General features: G+C 31.9%; 1 protein-coding gene and 1 long non-coding RNA gene across 3 annotated transcripts in view; both read right to left on the bottom strand.

Annotated features, from left to right (window-relative positions):
• Positions 1–7,847, bottom strand: part of LOC117114810 — a 28,203-nt gene extending 20,356 nt beyond the window's left edge. Inside the window, exons 1-2 of one of the 2 annotated variants that reach the window (XR_004446450.1) lie at positions 7,209–7,847; positions 3,008–3,202 (exon numbers count right to left, since the gene is read on the bottom strand). This is a non-coding gene — a long non-coding RNA (uncharacterized LOC117114810). The remainder of the gene's footprint in view (positions 1–3,007; positions 3,203–7,208) is intronic. The other variant, XR_004446451.1, reaches the window with a different exon arrangement.
• A 1,862-nt stretch (positions 7,848–9,709) lies between these two features.
• Positions 9,710–18,339, bottom strand: part of LOC117114804 (5'-3' exoribonuclease 2-like) — a 73,311-nt gene continuing 64,681 nt past the window's right edge. Inside the window, exons 34-35 of the mRNA XM_033258493.1 lie at positions 16,442–16,589; positions 9,710–9,974 (exon numbers count right to left, since the gene is read on the bottom strand). Coding sequence (XP_033114384.1) covers positions 9,918–9,974; positions 16,442–16,589 — 205 coding nt within the window. The 3' untranslated portion in view covers positions 9,710–9,917. The remainder of the gene's footprint in view (positions 9,975–16,441; positions 16,590–18,339) is intronic.

An 18,339-nucleotide genomic window follows, 5' to 3' on the forward strand; every position in this document is an offset into this window, starting at 1 on the left:
TATCTTTCATCGTTAAAAGAAAATCGTTTATTTCAGAATCTATATTCATCGACATAGAAAGGAAGGAAAAGAACAATTTTAATTAGATATTATTATCATATATTTATTATATCACTAAAAAATATACCTATCACACTTCACCTCTAAAAGTTTATTTTAATGTGAGTGTTCTACAGTTGGAAATTTTATAACAATACATACACTTTAAATATAAACAACTAAAATATTAATCTTCATATATATTATTGGTATATCCCATTGATCTATAAGTCATGTTTGACCAATCAACCAGAAAAACGTCAATTTATCTAAGTAGCAGTAATACTTTTCGACGAAAACATGTCCAAAGAGTGTGAAAACAGTTAGTAATTTATATATTCTCGGTTCCAACCAGAGACCTCTTTTTTTCCTAGAGGAACTTTTGTTGATTTTATTTTTATTTTATTTTATTTATTTCCAGATAAGACAATACAATACAATAGATAAGAGAAACAAATGACAAAAAAAGGAACTTTTGTTGATTTTATTTTTATTTTATTTTATTTATTTCCAGGCAAGACAATACAGTACAATAGATAAGAGAAACAAATGACAAAAAAAAAACAAAAAACAAAAAGCCTGAGGATTACCTAAAAGGGAAAATAATCACTATCTAAAGGCTCTCTAAAACATTAAAAAGACAAACATTAAATTCATATATGTACAATATAAAAAATTAATAAAAATATTACAAAGAGAAGTACAATTTTGTATAGGTAAAAATAAAATTTAAGTAATTTAATATGATTTAATTAAAAAAAATATTGCTTAAGTACATATTTAAAATTTTGTGGAATTAATTGCACATTCCCTAATATTTGGAGGTAGGTCATTCCATAAATAAGGAAAATAATTAAAAACAGTAAATTTATAACAATTGGTTCTAGCAAAAAAAATCCACAATTCATATATGTACAATATAAAAAATTAATAAAAATATTACAAAGAGAAGTACAATTTTGTAGAGGTAAAAATAAAATTTAAGTAATTTAATATGATTTAATTAAAAAAAAATATTGCTTAAGTACATATTTAAAATTTTGTGGAATTAATTGCACATTCCCTAATATTTGGAGGTAGGTCATTCCATAAATAAGGAAAATAATTAAAAACAGTAAATTTATAACAATTGGTTCTAGCAAATTGGATCTTAAATCTAAAATCAGACAGACGACGGTTATTAACAACAGGAAGAAGATTTGGTTCAATATCATTTTCTATGGAAGCAAGACAATACAAAAGAAAGAAGGAGGTATTTATAACGGTCAGAAATAAGTGGAACCTGAAGAAGGGATAAACGTTCAGCATAATTAAAAGTAGGATCATAATTAAAACAAGCCCGCGTAAACTTGCGTTGAACTTTTTCAAGTGAATTAATGTGATTAATTTGAAAAGGGTACCGTACCATGCCGGGATTCCATATTCAAGTATAGGTCTACAAAGGGTCTTAAAAAGTAACATCAGGGAAACGGGGTTATTGCATCTATGTTTGATACGATTTATAACATCATGTTCTTATATTTGAGCACTGACTTATTATCAAATGAAACAACTTTAATGGTAGACTTTAAGAACACTGATTTATTAATAAATAGGATATTTCTGCCACTCCTGTGGCCTTCACCAGTGAGAATAATGAAACACTTCATCAATCTTTATCATAATGTTTTTCATCATCATGGAGGCCACAAGAGTAGCAGAAATAAACGAGTTATTAATAAATCAGTGTTCTTAAAGTCCTACAAAGGTCTAGGCCAATATATAGATGTGTATAAGAGACAGCCCTAATGATTAAGCTGTATTTGTTTTTTTCCTATTTTAAAACTTATTTAAATACTGAATATTAAAATTTTAATGACGAAATAATTTAATTAAATTCAAATTTAAGTTAGCAGTTATTTACGGTATAAATGTAGGCTAAAGATATAGAACGTTTCATGACAAAATTGTCAACAAAATACCGACCTTCGGGTTTACTACACCATTATGAATGACGACTCATTAGGGGCAATATGTAATTGTTCCTAGTTCATATAAGATTAAGAACCCTCTTCACAATGATTCAGGTTTTCTTCTTAGTGTGACCTTTCACACCTCTTTATCAATGCCGACAAGTTAATCATCGGATTTGTAACGGGCTCAGCAATCAATTCTAAACGGTCGATCCTCTCTCTTCGACTGAACAGTTACATTGTGCGTGATCAACAGACATTTCGACATGTTTGAATTTTCAGAGGTGTCATATACCATCTGATTCACTAAATTGGACTTCTCATAGCATTTTACACTCTGATGTGCACACTATTTGTCCACGCGCGCGTAAATAAGTTTCGTGCTGCATGACAACCAATAGAAACGAATAGCTAATTTTTAACATTGTATTGAGATAAATGATTTAAGTGTGAGCATAACTTAAAACAAGGTAGGATTTCTTTTAGGGGAGAGTGGCCTTAACATCTTGTGGTTTGTTTACCGACTAGTAGTACAATTGCGGTTTGATTGGGTTATATCTTTTGTTATTTTTGGTTAGAGACAGTTACCGTGTAAATCGCATAAACTCGAAGGCAGGCCCGCTACTGAATCAATCACACACAGGTGTTACCTTTATTGTCCGACGAACAATTGAACAATTTGTATTAGTGGCCACTCAAGAGCAACGGTATCTGGCTGCAATTTAACTGGTTGTGCTCAAAACATCAAGTGTTCTAAGAGACTAAATCAAATATAATTGACATGTTTTTAGAGACCAATGAACCAGAAAAACGACGATTTATCTAACATATTATAGTGTAGTAGGCCTAATACTTTTCGACGAAAGCCTACAGTAAAACTAATTTATGATGAATTATCTATAGGCCAGTCTAGATGGCTAGATGTCCTCGCGTATCATTATTCTCTACCAATCGCCAACACCTGTGAAATTTAAAACATCAGTGTGGGCATTGTAGTAAACAATTTCCTTATTTACCTTGTTTATTCATCGCGATCGTTCAATATTGAATCAGTAGGACGTCAGGTATAATAGTGAAGCAGATGAAGAACGGACGTTATGGGTAATTTTCTCGCACCATTGACCAATACTCATCAAGATCTTACTATGCACGGATCAAGGCGGCGGAGATGTAGGCGGGATCAAAACACGGGAACCACCATAATTAATCTGCTGATTAAAAAAAAAGTCCAATTCGTGTCTTATTTGTTTTTATAGATAATTATTTATATTTATAGAGTTAGACCTAAATAGTAATCTTATGTGTAATAGATTACATGAAAGTTCTGAGGGATATGCGTAAAGTTGGACAAACCATAGAGAACTCTATGGACAAACCCAACCAAAATCCAGCTTCCTATAAGATCGAATAATTCGTTTACATTTTGTCTGGTAGGTCACTTTTGGTCATTCGTACACGTAGTAAAGCAGACGACAACATAACTTGATAGTATCCCGCCCTCTATTGTCTGAAATTATGCACCGAACTCTTACGAGTACTGTACTCTCACCAGTAATAGGCAATTAATAATAAGCGGATTTATTTTGTGTTCTTTAATTATTCTTATATCGAGTCAAATCATCATATTAGGCCAAACATACGGTTGCCCAAGACCGACCAACTCGGAAGTAGTTCGGCTATTTTGTTTGAATCAATGGATCAAGCTTCACCAGGATGCCAGATTCTCTGGGCAAGCTCCTGGTTCTCCTAGGTCCGGGGTGGTAGAGAAAGTGGTAAATAATAAGAATTCTTACCCAGATCTCAACAATAAAAACTAATATAAGTACAAAAAAAATACCGTCCTAATTTTTTTAAATATATTTTGTATAGAAAAACAAGGCTACTCTGCCCATATCAGATACGAAAGAGTAACAGAGTAAATTATGCTCAGAAGCTTTTCAATAATGTATGTTGTTTTTGCAGAATAGTATGTTCCCACGTCGAAGCTTAGATTTTTTTTGTTATCGCCCTATTGTATTAAAGATACTTCCGTTAACTGATGTACAACTGAAAACAACTAGAATAAGGACAATACTAATGCAGGATTTTCGGCTAACTGATTTACTGAATGAAAAATCATAATCTTTGATCATATGGTTGGATTCCATTTCGTTTATTATCATGTATTGGTGTCAGCTGTGCTTTGATCTGCCGATGCTGCAACAGTAGAGGCAAACCACAACTTTCTGGTGATTTCCACAACCTATATTGTAACCTTTTGTTACAATCAATTAGGCTTGATTAAGGATTTACTTTATGTTTACCTTATTAAAAATCGATTTTTAATTATGTTATAAATAACTTACTGCGGTAAATTTTAGAAACCCCTTAATACACAAAATCTTACGGCCACAGGTCACTTTTATTTTCAGCTGAAACTCTTTGAACTTTCCCTTCTAAACATATTTTAATACCGAACCTATCATAATTGCTATTTCCATGACGAAACTTAAAACGCACTTAACATATTTAGCCTCGCACAGTGACTTATGTTTTTTCTTTTATTTTACTCCGATTCAGTTATATTGGCACTTTATAAATACCTAATTATTATTATTTATTATTATTATTATTATTATTATTATTATTATTATTATTATTATTATTATTACAGTATTATTATTATTATTGTTATTATTATTATTATTATTATGATTATTATTACTCATTGAAATGATATTTAACAGAGGCCAAACAAATGAGACACAATTAGTTTTCGTTAGTCTACAAACTTTTGTTACAATCATTCTTAAATTACCTAGACAATATAGGAAGAGTTATATTAAAGGTTTTGTTAACTTTCAAGCAAGTTAGACCTTCTCTTAATAAAACGAATACAGTGCATCTAATTTCTAAAAGCGGTTGGATAAGTTTGATCATGTGATCCAAAATTTTTTTGATAAAAGTTCAACCATTACTATGTATTCGTTTTGTCTCATTTGTTTGGCCTCTATCCATTAACAACAAATCTCAATTTAGCTAAATTAATTTAACATTGAATAGATAATATAAACAAGAACGCAAATATTACATAAACACACCATGGTTTAATATTAATACATAGCTTCCTGTGACGGCCTAACGAAGACTAATGTTATATTGTTGCGAGCATTAGCAAGTGCATCGGACGCGATATATATATATATATAATATATATATATTATATATTACCATATATGCCTATTATCATTTTAAATATATACAAAAGACATATATATAATATATATATATATATATATTACTATATGCCTCTTATCATTTTAAATATATACAAAAGTGATATTCTAAAAATAGGTCACACAAAGAAAAATGAGCATGTCCAAGTGAATTTATAATTTATAATTTTTTTACTTATTTTCAAGAAAAATAACTGTCAAGTGATGTGCTTTCCCTCCCAACAAGACAATACAATACAAAACCGTTAAAAAAAAAAAATAATAAAACAAAAAATGGAACAAATTTAACTAATAACTGCATAGATCATCATACTAAGAAAATTAAACCAATCTCTGAGCAGTAAATTGATAACAATTAAACAATACATACAAAAATATAACCATTATAATTATAATAATCCTGAACATTCGTCAAAATAAAAAATAAAAAATAATTGATTTATTTAAATTTAAAAATATTAAATATCTCTATTATTTTAAATTAAAATTATATTATTATTAGTACTTATGTACAATCGTCATTTTAAAAAATATGGTATTATAGTCAATAAAGAATGGAACATCCTAGAAAATAGCAATACATCGCAAAAACAGAGAATAAACATACAAATTATGGTGAATGTCAACGTTATACATGGGTTTATGCGCATGTGCATTACAATTCTATCGGAGTTGGTGAAGCGAAAAAAAAAATGCGCAATCAATCAGAGCGCAAATAGTGAACCTACACTTTCGATTCGCGCGAATAAATTCGCCTAGTAATGAAATACAAGCTTTTACGACAGGGTTACAACAACCAATCAACGACCAGTGTTAACCCATCCTTTACACACGCATGGATATTGTATCCCATGCGACTAAATTCCCCCAGGGTGTACTTTTAGCCTTAATCCAGTTGATAAATTATCTAATCATAGATCAGGCGGAAACTAGACCCCAGTTGAGAAATGAGAAATTATACGACGGGAAAACACTAAAGATCTTAAGACCTATTCGACCCACATGTTGATTTTAAAATGTAGGTTTATAAGCAATCCCCTGACGGGGTTCAAAAACTTTTAGTAAGAGTTTGAGTTTGTTCGTGTAGGCTTGTAGCAAAAAAACTGTTAGAAATAACCGTCCACGTTCTTCATTTGATACAACTACATACTCTGTGCCTAGATATTAGGAGCCCTACAGAGACAATTTATTACGATAGTTAGGCCTATTAGAATAAATTTGAAAATCGTTTACTGTTCAAGTATCGCCAATACGGAAATATTTTACATCATTGTCAGGAAAGTAGAGTCGGATTTAATGCTGATTTTGACATGAACTGTCGATTTTGACGGAGAACCGCAGTAAATGCAACTAGGCTAACTATCTTATATGCCTATCGCTACTGTAGATTACGCGCATGTCACCTACTAACTGCTTGGGCCACACCCCATCTCTAGTTATTTTTAATTTCTTTATATCTTCTTCACATCCAACAACAATCAACCTGCGCCAATGCAGGATGTAGCGATGCTTTATGATTTACGTCTCCTTACGAGGCTTAAAGAGTGGAGTTGTTTTTAGTCGTGATAACATTCTCCGTCTGACAGGAATTGAACCTAGGACCATAAGATTAGGCTGCAAGAATCGCAACCAACCACTAAAGCTTACAACTTTACTTCATGACGTTAAATGTCGTCTTGACAAAACAGGGTTCTACACGACATTCATCAAATTTTGTATGTGAACACCCACATTTGAAAATCCTGGTTATGGCATTTGCTAACAGGCCTAATTTAAAATGAGATCGACTTCCTGATGCTCGTCTTGTCGTTCACAATATTACAGTAAATGTTGTGTTATGTCGAGGATCGAATAAATTTAAAAAAAAAATCAAATCAACAAGGCCTACAATAACCATAACAATACTATATTTTGGGTAAATTATGAAAATTCCGCATTAAAGAATACATTATTTTCAAATCATTACTTCGATGGAATATATTTTTAAGACTACAGGACTTACTTTGAACTTACTGAAAACTTCGGAACTTGTAAGAAAAATCCAGTACAGGTAGACTTTCTCTTCTTCTATCCTAATCCTAACCTACTCGGCATCATGTGGGGAAAATAATGAATCAATCGTTGGTTGAAGACACAGTGTTACCCTTTTTGAGTTTTTGGTAGGTATGAAGAAAGCACTCAATTAGTGGTAACCACACGTACCCGCCATCGACCGGTACTTAAAAAAATCCGACGCAGCAAGTAAATAGGTTTGAAGTGTGTGCTTTGTGTTGTGTTCCCTGCTGAAGTAGGCCTAGACTAAAACGAAGCCCCAACCAATAATAAATACGTTAACTGTACGGCTAAAGGGACATTAAACACTAGAATCGAATTTTAACAACTATCAAGAACACTTAAACCGTGACTAACGCTGGTCTAAGAGTATATTAAATATACGACGACTTCATGAAGTATATTTATATTTAACAGTTGTCCCATCGATGACAATCCTTCTCAATAAAAAATATCGATCGAAGTACTGTACTATCCAATAGAAATACCAGTGATCATTTCGTCAATACATAATTGTTATATCATTATTATCATGGCCGTCGTCATCATTATCATCGTCATCATCACATCACCATAACTATCTTCATGATCATCCTTACCGTCATCATCTTCTTCGTAGCTGCCGCCGCCCCTGTCGTTATCGTCGTCGTCATAATCATCATTAAATGGTTAATTTTACTTTGCGTTCTTGATAATCACCTCAAGAATGGGTCAATTTAAGGCTCTAACTACATCAAGTATTATTATATCTGTATCAACTTTCATTCTTACAACTAATAAACCTAATACGTATTCGTTTAGGAAATGTTTTACTCAGAAAAAGAAATATAAAGGAACTGCAGTAGGCATTCACGCTTAACTTTTTAAGATTTGTTTAATATTCATAACATCATCAAAATTAATGATGGTCGAATAATACAACAAAGTTGACATTTATAAAATAATATTTATAAAAAACAACTACATCAATTATTACACAAAAATAAAACAACAAATCACAAAGAAAATGATAAATGAATAAAAAGGCTAATTACATACCTTAACTATCAAATAAATTCATAAAATAATAACATGACAATAAACAATGTAATCACGGAAGAAATGGTTGTGGTAAAAAAATAATAATCCTATAATGATATTAACATTATCATGATCATAATAATAAAAAAATACCAATAATAATAATAATAATAATAATAACAATAATAATAACAATAATAATAACAATAATAATAACAATAATAATAATAATAATAATAATCATGAACATATACTGCTAATAGTACTATTAGCATAGTTGTGATGAAAAACAATAACACTACTAACATTAATAGTACTACTAATATCATCATCTATCATAAAATATTATTTTATCATTACTACAAGCGACTAAAATAACGACAATAGAGAGTAGTATTGATTTAATCATTGGTGAATTAATTAATTCACTCAACATACTTACAAGGCATATCAACTATTTTACTGTCAAATGTGCTTACGACTTTTCAACACCACAGATATTCAAATACTGAGTACTGTTCAGGCAAAATTATGACAACTTGGGTATAAAAAGGTGTACTAAATATAACAGCATTATATACACCTTTCAAACATCTGACTGGATTTCTCTTTCTTAAAAAACACAATAACAATAAAAACAACTCTTGAAATAAAGTAAATAAAACATATTAAATTTAATTAATTAATTATTATTTATATTTGCAAGCAGTCTGATTATTTGGGTATAAATGTCTTTAGCTTAAAACTTCCAAACACCCCTGTATTATGAATATATTTTAATCAATAATAATATTATTGACCTGATAGAATTAATAAAAAATAATACTAAAAAACAACAAAAAACATTCTGATAAGTATACAAAAAGGTGTACCAGCAGCACCCTCCATATTATTATTATTATTATTAATTAATTAATTAACAACAATAATAATTTTATTCACCTGATGTAATTTATTAAAAATAGTAAATGAAATAATTTAACAAAATTAAAATAATTAAAATTCTGATAATGAATATGCAAAAAGTGTACCAGCCACAGCACAGCATAATATACATTTCATGAATTGAAAAAAATAATTAAAATTAAATAATTTATACTAATTAATTATCATTCAATACATTTAATTTTTTATGTTTATTCCATAGTTAAATACAGTTCAAGTTAGGTATAAAAATATACTAATTGAAGACACCTTATATACCATCCCAACAACCACTAATAGTAAAGTATGTAATATTCAATAATTAATATTAATCAATTAAATAAAATTAAAATAAATTAAAATTATAATGATTTAATTAATTTAATTAACAATAAATATTAATTAAACATAACTAAAATAAAATTAACTTAAAATTATATTTATTTAATTAATTTAATTAATATTAAATATTAATTAAACATAATTAAAATAAAATAAAATAAAATTAAAATTATTTAATTACCTTAATTAATACTGTTACATAATTAACAAGTACATCAACAAGTAAGTTTGAACAGTAAATAGTTAAAATTGTATATCTCATTGTATAAATATACATTTGATATTACAGAAATTTTGGAAAATTATGATTAAATTCCAGCTGACAGGTAAAAATTGCCCAGATAATTGTCGATGCTGAATTAATTATTTCAGACTAATAACGCCGATGTTGTTGCAGTGGAGGTGGGTAAGGATGGCTTCGGTTTGCTCCCTAAAATAAAAAAGAAAATGAATTAAAGTATAATTTCCAGAAAATGATCAAATGTTCAGCTCAATATGCATTAAAAATGAGTATACACATTGTAAAATTTGTATACAAATTAGTTTTTTTATTTATTTTTTCGTGTGTGGGCTCTTTCTTTAAAAAAAAGTCTGGTTTGCATGAAGTTATGATTTAAACAGGTCAAATATAACAAATATGTTATTCCAGCATATTTTTTTTATTTTTTTTATTAACATAATATTTTTTTAAAATAGGAAGTTAGGGTGGTAGTATCAGAGGAAATGTAATGAATAATTCTTTTTGTACTTGGTCTGCCAAGAATTGCATTCGAGACACTGCTTTTTTGAATATCCAAGGCCTGACTGACCTGCCATTGAAGAGTGTTTAAGATGTAAGGCCCAATAAAAAATTTATTAGTTTATATCCCTCGCATTCATGTCGTCTATGGTACTGAAAAAAATATTCCTAAAATATTTTTTTTTCTTTTTAAATTTGAAAAAAAAAATTTTTTCTATTTTTTTTTAAACAGTAAGTAGCTATTGTTTGTATTATCTCAATCATGTTTTCCAGTGTAGATAGTGTGATGACGACAACATATTTTTTATAGGGCTATACCCTGAGTTATCCATTATGTAAGCCTATGAAAACATGACATCACAGGGTGATGGTAAAAACAGGTCAATAACAACAGGCGAAAATCACTTCCAGTCATGTCAGAGCTTGGAACCGTTGTACTGAAGGTTTAATGTACAATGTCAAAAACCAAGGATCGTTGCCTAATTGGACTGGACAGAGATCCAAATTTCCCCCTAACTGCCTACACCTTTTCATCTTCTGCATGCCATGGCCTTCGTGCGATTAAGCCTCATTGAAATCTCAACGGATTTATGTGCCTATGTTCTATAGTATTAACACCTTATCTGAAAACAGCTCTTAGGGTGGCTCTTGTTCGATTCAGGTGGTATTGTTCCGTAGTCTCTTTGAGTGGAGTCAATTAATGATCAGACACCTGAGCAAGGATGCAAGTACAAATTCCTACTTCCCCTCTACGATTCAACTCCGAAAAAAATTAAAAGAAAAAAAAAAGCTTCCGTAAAAAACCTGGAGAAGTATTGCTTCCTTAAATGTATTCGTCATGTGGTTTGAAAAATCCCAACGGAAAACAGTTGATGTAATTATGTATGTTCTAATAATGGAAGAATTTAAGGGTAATTTTTTATCCTTCAAGATGTAATATCTTTTATGTAATACTGAAGTTCCAATTAAGGGTGAGTTTAGGATAAAAGCAAAACTATTATTATTATTAATAGCATGAACAGACAATTGTATGTTGTACATCTAATTTTTCTAAGACACAAAAACTGGTGTTTGACAAACAACTCGGGAACGAATAATGAGATATAAAATGTTGAATATTTAAAAGCTGGACAAGGGAAAAATGTGCGTAACCACCCTTTTTTCCACCTTCCCCCAGTTTTTAAATATTCAAAAATCTGTATCTCATTAACCATTTTCAAGTTTTTCCTCAAACACCCTTTTTATATCTTACAAAAATCAGTTGTAGTACAACATATTAATAATGTTTTTTTCTACCACAACCTGTCTTTAAATGTTTTGTTGTTTTGTAAATGTAATGTAGGCCTCATTGCCTCGACTTATGTTGTACCTGTAACTGCTTCATTCATTAAAATTGTTGATACAAAAATACTATAAAATTGCTAGTGGTTCAGTCTCACAAACAATTGGGCTGCGATGGATTAGGGGGCTGTGGGAAGCTGCTAGGTGAATGACCAGGTCTTGTCACTACGGGGTATAGTCTGCTTGCTCACACGACCTAGATTAGCACATACTGTTGCGGCAAAATGTTTGAAAGAGAAATAATTTCACTGGCTTAAGACATAGTTCCTTTTGGTCTTGTATGGATTATAAAAGGAATCTCGTACTAACTTTTCTCATCAGAATGCATACGAAATAAAAAGCATTGCATCAAATTTTAAAATCGTTATATATGTCACTTTTAAGAAAATTGTTATGGAAATGTTCATTTGATAAAAATGCAAACTGTCAGAAATGGATGCTGAGTAAAATGAAATGTCATTTTTAAGTGATTGACAAGTGAGGAGATAGGGGACCAGCAATGGATCCATTCCCAGTTGAGTGATTCCTTTAAGTACATTTTCCTCATGTTTGCTGATCCAACAGATGTTAGGCCCCTGCTTCCCTCAGGAACTAACGTCACATGTTTGAATATTTGACCAGATGCCGCCGTCAGACAGTCTACAAAAATTTAACCTTGAGATTTTATGAATTACGTCAAGTTCTGCTGTCTGTGTTTGGTTGGTTGGTTGGTTGTTTTTAGGTAATGTATTGCAATTTAGCCTACGGTAAGGGCGGTTTAAGAGAATATATGACTTGGGTGGGATAACAGAGTTAGATGCTTGGCTAAGGTTGGTAGGACAGCAAAGTAGAGTTGGTAACAGTGGAATCTGAGACACGCATGGGTTGGGAAACAGACATGATTGAAGTGAAATGTAAGGGCTGGTAGGAACTTGCCATTGTCCTGTGTTGTCCGTTTCCCTCCCTTCTCTCGTTTCTCGTCGTTCTGTCTTTGATCTTCAGTTTCTGTATAAGTGTGTGAATTCTATGTTTGATTGTAACTTTATTTCCTTGTTCTCCTTTCATGTTATTGGATGTCGAACACGTAATTCTAAATGTAATCTGCTTTATGTTCCATTTTGTCGTGTCAATGCTACCAAAAATGGTTTTATTTCACGTATTTGTCTTCTTTTTAATAACTGTGTTGTCAAAGACAACTCTATTGACCTGTTTTTTGACAGTTATGGATGTTTTTGTAAGAAAAGTTGTAAAATTGTATAAGATGAATTATTGTTACTGTTATTATTACTATTATTATTATTATTTTTATTTTTATTTTATTAATCATATTGTCATATTTTAATGTTTAATATTTTAATCCATTCTGTAAGTGGCGGGTTTCCCGCTGTAGAATGAGAGTGTAAATAAATAAATAAATAAATAAATAAATAAATAAATAAAAGAAAGAAAGGGGTGATGCAAGACCTTAGAATAGTAGTGTAATCTAAGGCTATACGGTATGGTGAAAATGGCTAAAAGTGAGCTACTAGAGTAGAGTAGCAGGAAGAATTGAAAGGCTTGGCTGGTATAGCGAAAGTAACACACTTGATGGGAATGGAAATAGAAGGAGTAAAATGCGCAGGATTGAGAAGAAGAAATTTAAAGTAGTAGTGAAAAGCTTAGGTGGCAGTTGCAGAATTATAAGCTTAAGTGAAGCTGGAGTGAAGTCTTGGGTGTGGCTAACAGGAATGAAAGACCTTAGTTTGAAGCAGACGTAAAAACCTTGGAATAGTGTAGCAGGACTGGATTACTATGATAGGCAGGCCCGTAGCCAGGTCCTTCCAAGGGGGGAGCTTTTCTGGGCTTGAGGTCCACCGTTGAAGCCCCGGTGGGGTCGGCAAAACCCCCAAAGCAAGAGGATTTTGGTGCTTTATGGGTCTAAGCAATGCTATAAAAGCAGATATGTTTGAAAACGTCTGTGTCTGGGTGGGTCTGCAGTGCATTAGTTGGGTTGGAGGACTTATTTGGGAAATTTGAAGTGGGGGGTTCGCCACAAAAGAGGGGGGTTTGCTAGAAAAGTGGGGGTTCTCCTGAACCATAAAAACCCCCCCTGGATACGGGCATGATCGGGTTAAGTTAGTAGATATGAATATGAGATGCATAGATGCATAACAGAAAAAACTTGTGTTGGGACAGGCAAAGTGAAAAGATTTTAGAATTCAAATTCTTTGGAGTGAAGACTGCATGAATAAACTGCCTGGGTTGGTATAAGAGTTACAATTAGTGATCAGAACCATAGAAAATCTGAGCTCAAATAAAGTTTACGCAACTCATTAATTTTAGCTAATCAGGCTCAGCTTTGTGCGGACTTCTAGCCAATTGGATGTTATTAAATCCTCGAATGAAAGCAACGGCTTGAAGAGCAAACACTTGTCAAATGGCTTTGATAATGATACTGTATCCAAATCGAACTCATCACCATTAATGCTTGTTACAATATTTTCTTTCGAATCAGTTTCTAAATCCAATTGTCATCACTGTATACAGAATCATAGCCCCGGCGCTTATGATACGATCAATATACTCGTGATTCCAAAGCGAGTTAACGCAATTCTTAATACTATGTAAATGATTATGTAAGGTCAGCTGTGGAACAGACCAACAATTGAAGGATTGGTCAAGTACACTGTGTTTGACCAGCCACCCAACGTGTTTGCCCAATCAGGGCAGAGTTGTTCAAACTATACACGGCACTGCAACTTTTCATTGAAAAAAAACCTCAGCATATTTGAACGAAACACTTCAGAACTTTCGAAACTTTGCGAAAATGAGAGCAATTGACACGTTTGATTGCTCAGTAAACATAAATAGATATTAACTGTGTGTTACTTCATTATATGGAACTAAATATTATTTTTAAAATGATCTTCTACAATAAATTCTTCTAGGCTAGAAACCCCTTTTGTGAAAAAGTCTGAGGCAAAAAAGAAGAGAAAAAAAATAGCCCTCCCACAATTCTTGTCGGCAATCCACAAAGAAAATGTAAAAGATTGTTGATTCTTTTTTTGTTTATAAACACATTTTCCATTTCTAACATTGTATTTTAGAGGTTTAAACTATTTGATCGTCATCGATTATCAGCGAACAAGTTGGGAAATTCTTCTTCCGTTAGAACTTGGTGTTCCAAGAGTAATCCCAGTGGGTTAATATTAGAGTAGCAGGACATTGTTATAAAAGGTGGATCACTATAGAGCAAGATCACAACGAGTACTATTTTTAATCAGACATTTTACAGTAATAAATACTAATCCTGAGATCTTTTCAGAAATACATGACATGATCTATAGACCACTGACTAATACCTAACAAATACATGACATGGTCTATAGACCACTGCCTAATTGATGATTATGTCAAAAAATGTTTTTTTTTTTTTTTTCCTTTCTTTTTTAGGGGTAGGGGAAGAAGAGAAATAAACATATTTTTGGAATGTACATTCTTATAAAACACTAAAAGCTAGTACATCAAGGTAAGATGATATATAATTCTTTTATTGAAAGAAATTAGCACAATAGGTTTGCTGATCTATTTATCTAAATTACTGCGGTAATCAAGCTGCTAAGTAATTGGCCGGAAAAGTGTTTTCCACAATTCGAGGTGACATCACCGAAGAAGATATCTTCATCGAAAGTGAGTTTAACATCTTGTGTTTGGCTTATTATCCCCAGCAATTTTGAAACAATCTTGGATAGTGCCTACGGAAAATTGGCTGAAACTGATTGGCCTTTGTATCTATTCAAGGATAACGGACGGTAAAATTATCACCACTAATTACTAAACACATGCACTTTTGTGTTTGTTGTGAGGTTTCCTTTTTTAAAACCGACTTAATAGAGATGCATGTAGACAGAGTGAAAAAATACTATAAACAATGGATAGCTTTTTCATGACAATTATCCACTCAGTAAAACGCTGGTTAGTTAACGTGGTTGACAACAAAATCTATTGAATCTTGTATAATACGCTAAAAAAACACCGGAGGACACTGACTATGCATAAATGCAAGGGAACTTATCACTCTTTCAAGAGATTCTTGACTTATTATTGGGACACCTTTAAAATTCAGGATAATTCACACAACAGGTACTTAATTAAATATTTAAAGAAAATACATACATAAAAATATATACTGTCTATCAATAAATCTGGAACGTTTTCGAGAAATTAATATAAAGAATTAAATTTGAGCTCAAATAAAAGTATCAATTAAGTTATCTATTACATGAGCTGCGTATCAAAATAATTCTATTTTCACTAATTCTCAGATTTTCAAAATAGAAATCAATTCCAAAAATAAAATGTTGATACTCACAATTAATTAGTATTTTTAATAGCAAAAAAAAAACCCATTTTTTTTGTTGCTTTAATTTTTACTTGAAAATGCAAAAAAAATAATAAGAATAAGTAATTCAAATACTGAAATAAATTTTCCAAATTTAGTTTTTAGTTCAATGCATAAAGCAATAATCAAATATTTTTTCAGCATCAGAGTTGAGCTGTACCTCGGTGGTGAAGATGCCCCCTTCAATCTCAGGGTACTGGGTCCAAATCCTGGAACTACAGGATCTTCTCTTACAACTAAAACAATCCTGCTACCTAAAATTCATTCAGAGGCTTAATATAAAAATTGTTCTAGTAATTAGAGTTTGTAAATAATAAATGTGCTGTTAACCAATTTCTATTCAGAAATATTTGGCATCAACAAGTTGGTAGCTTCTTGTTGCATATGAAAAAGTATATATATTATAAATAAGAAAAAGGAAAAAAAATATATACATAAAAAACAAAGTGTTACTTACAGATCTGTAGCGATCATCTCTCTGCTTTCTGCGCCCTTGGTTATACTGCTGTTGTTGATATGGTTGATGTTGCTGTTGCTGGTAACGTTGTTGATTCTGGTAGTAGGCACTCTGTTGTGCCTGCATGTTTCTATTCCAGCCATGTTGTCTGAAATGTAGAGAAAGTGAAACAAAAATGAGTTAAACTCTCTAATTCAATTGAATTTTTCACTTTTCCCAGCATTATCACTTCAACCAATATCACCAGTAATATCACCTTCACCATTGTCACCACCGTCACATAACCATTATACCACCACACAACCGTCACCAACACGACATGCATTCAGGACCCTGCTACCAATATGGTTTTCCTCCAATAATTCAAACAATACCAAGATGCGCATTTTCAATACAAATGTCAAGTCAGTTCTGCTCCACGGTTCAGAAACATGGAAAACAACAAAAATCACTACAGAACAAGTTGCAAGTTTTTATTAATAAATGCCTTAGATACATTCTAAAAATCTGGTGGCCAAGGAAGATATCCAACGAGGAACTGTGGAGCAAAACCGATCAGGAAGAGATCAGCAACCTAATAACGATTTATGTGGATGTGGAGATAGATAGGCCATACTTTAATGGAAGACCATACAAATGTCACCAAGAAGGCCCTAGGCTACAACCCGCAGGGAAAACAGAAAACAGGGCAGACCCAAGAACAACTGGCGTCGCTCTACTCTACAAGACCTGAAAAATATCAATACTACATGAAGGGGGGGGGGAGCGCCAAAGGTGGATGCCCTATGCTCCCCCATGGGGCCAAGAGGATTAAGTAAGTAAATAAGTAAGTAACCGTCACAAAACCACCACCCAACTATCACCAAACCACCGTTGCTCATCTATGATAACAACGTAACACAGACAAAACCTCCTTTCCTAATCATCAATATTATCTCTATAAACTTGAATATATTTATTTCACATAAACGTAAACATACAAGTTATAAATATGATATTTACACACTAGGTGTGAAAAAGGACACCACAAACAAGGTAAGCTTGCATACTGTATATTTGACAAAAAACTTAGGAGCGGTTAATGAAATACAGATTTTTGAATATTTAAAAACTGGGGGGGGGAAAAGGTGGAAAAAAGGGTGATTATGCCCCAATTGGTGTAATAAAGCGATAAACAAATACCTAGTTAAGTCAATAAAAATCAATATCCATGAATATTAACGCCTGAATATGACAATCAAATAGATAATTTGATAAACAATAATATAATGAGTATCAATGAATTAAATAAAAGAATTAATAAGACTGTGTTTTAGAGCTAATTAGCTCAGGCTACTGTTGCATTTCAATGGAGAACAAATAAAAAAAGAGCCGATACAATGATATGTTTTTTTTTTTTGTCTCTCTCAGACGTCTTTAAGACTAAAGGTGAAAGAAACTACAAAGTTGCAGCTCCTAAGCTGTGGAACAGCTTGCCAGATATCATCTGCCAGTCACTGTCAATGGGGATGTTAAGGGTCCATTGAAAACTCATCTCTTTTGGTGAACTTTTCAAACCATAATACAGTTTGCCCTCTAATTTTGTGACGACCTTTGGAACCTGAACATTTGGGGTGGTCTCACGGTTTGTTCTCAACACCGGGGGAGGGTTGTTATTTGGTTCCTTGAAAAAGTGATTTCGAATAAAGGAAGTCTCGAAATGGAGGGTGCACTGTAAGAATATTAGTCTGTTTTATAAAAGTGATTATTATTTATTTTAATTTAACCATCTTGAGTCAATTGTACAAGGTGCTATATAAATAAAACTACATTACTATATTAATCATATGATTGTGTAATAATAGATTTTAAGTTTGACATCAAAAGCTATAATCAGTGTATTCCTATAATGTGATTGC

The sequence above is a fragment of the Anneissia japonica genome, unplaced genomic scaffold, assembly GCF_011630105.1.
Source record: "Anneissia japonica isolate Jap-2015-1 unplaced genomic scaffold, ASM1163010v1 scaffold251325_len469956_cov165, whole genome shotgun sequence".
Taxonomy (NCBI): Eukaryota; Metazoa; Echinodermata; class Crinoidea; order Comatulida; family Comatulidae; genus Anneissia; species Anneissia japonica.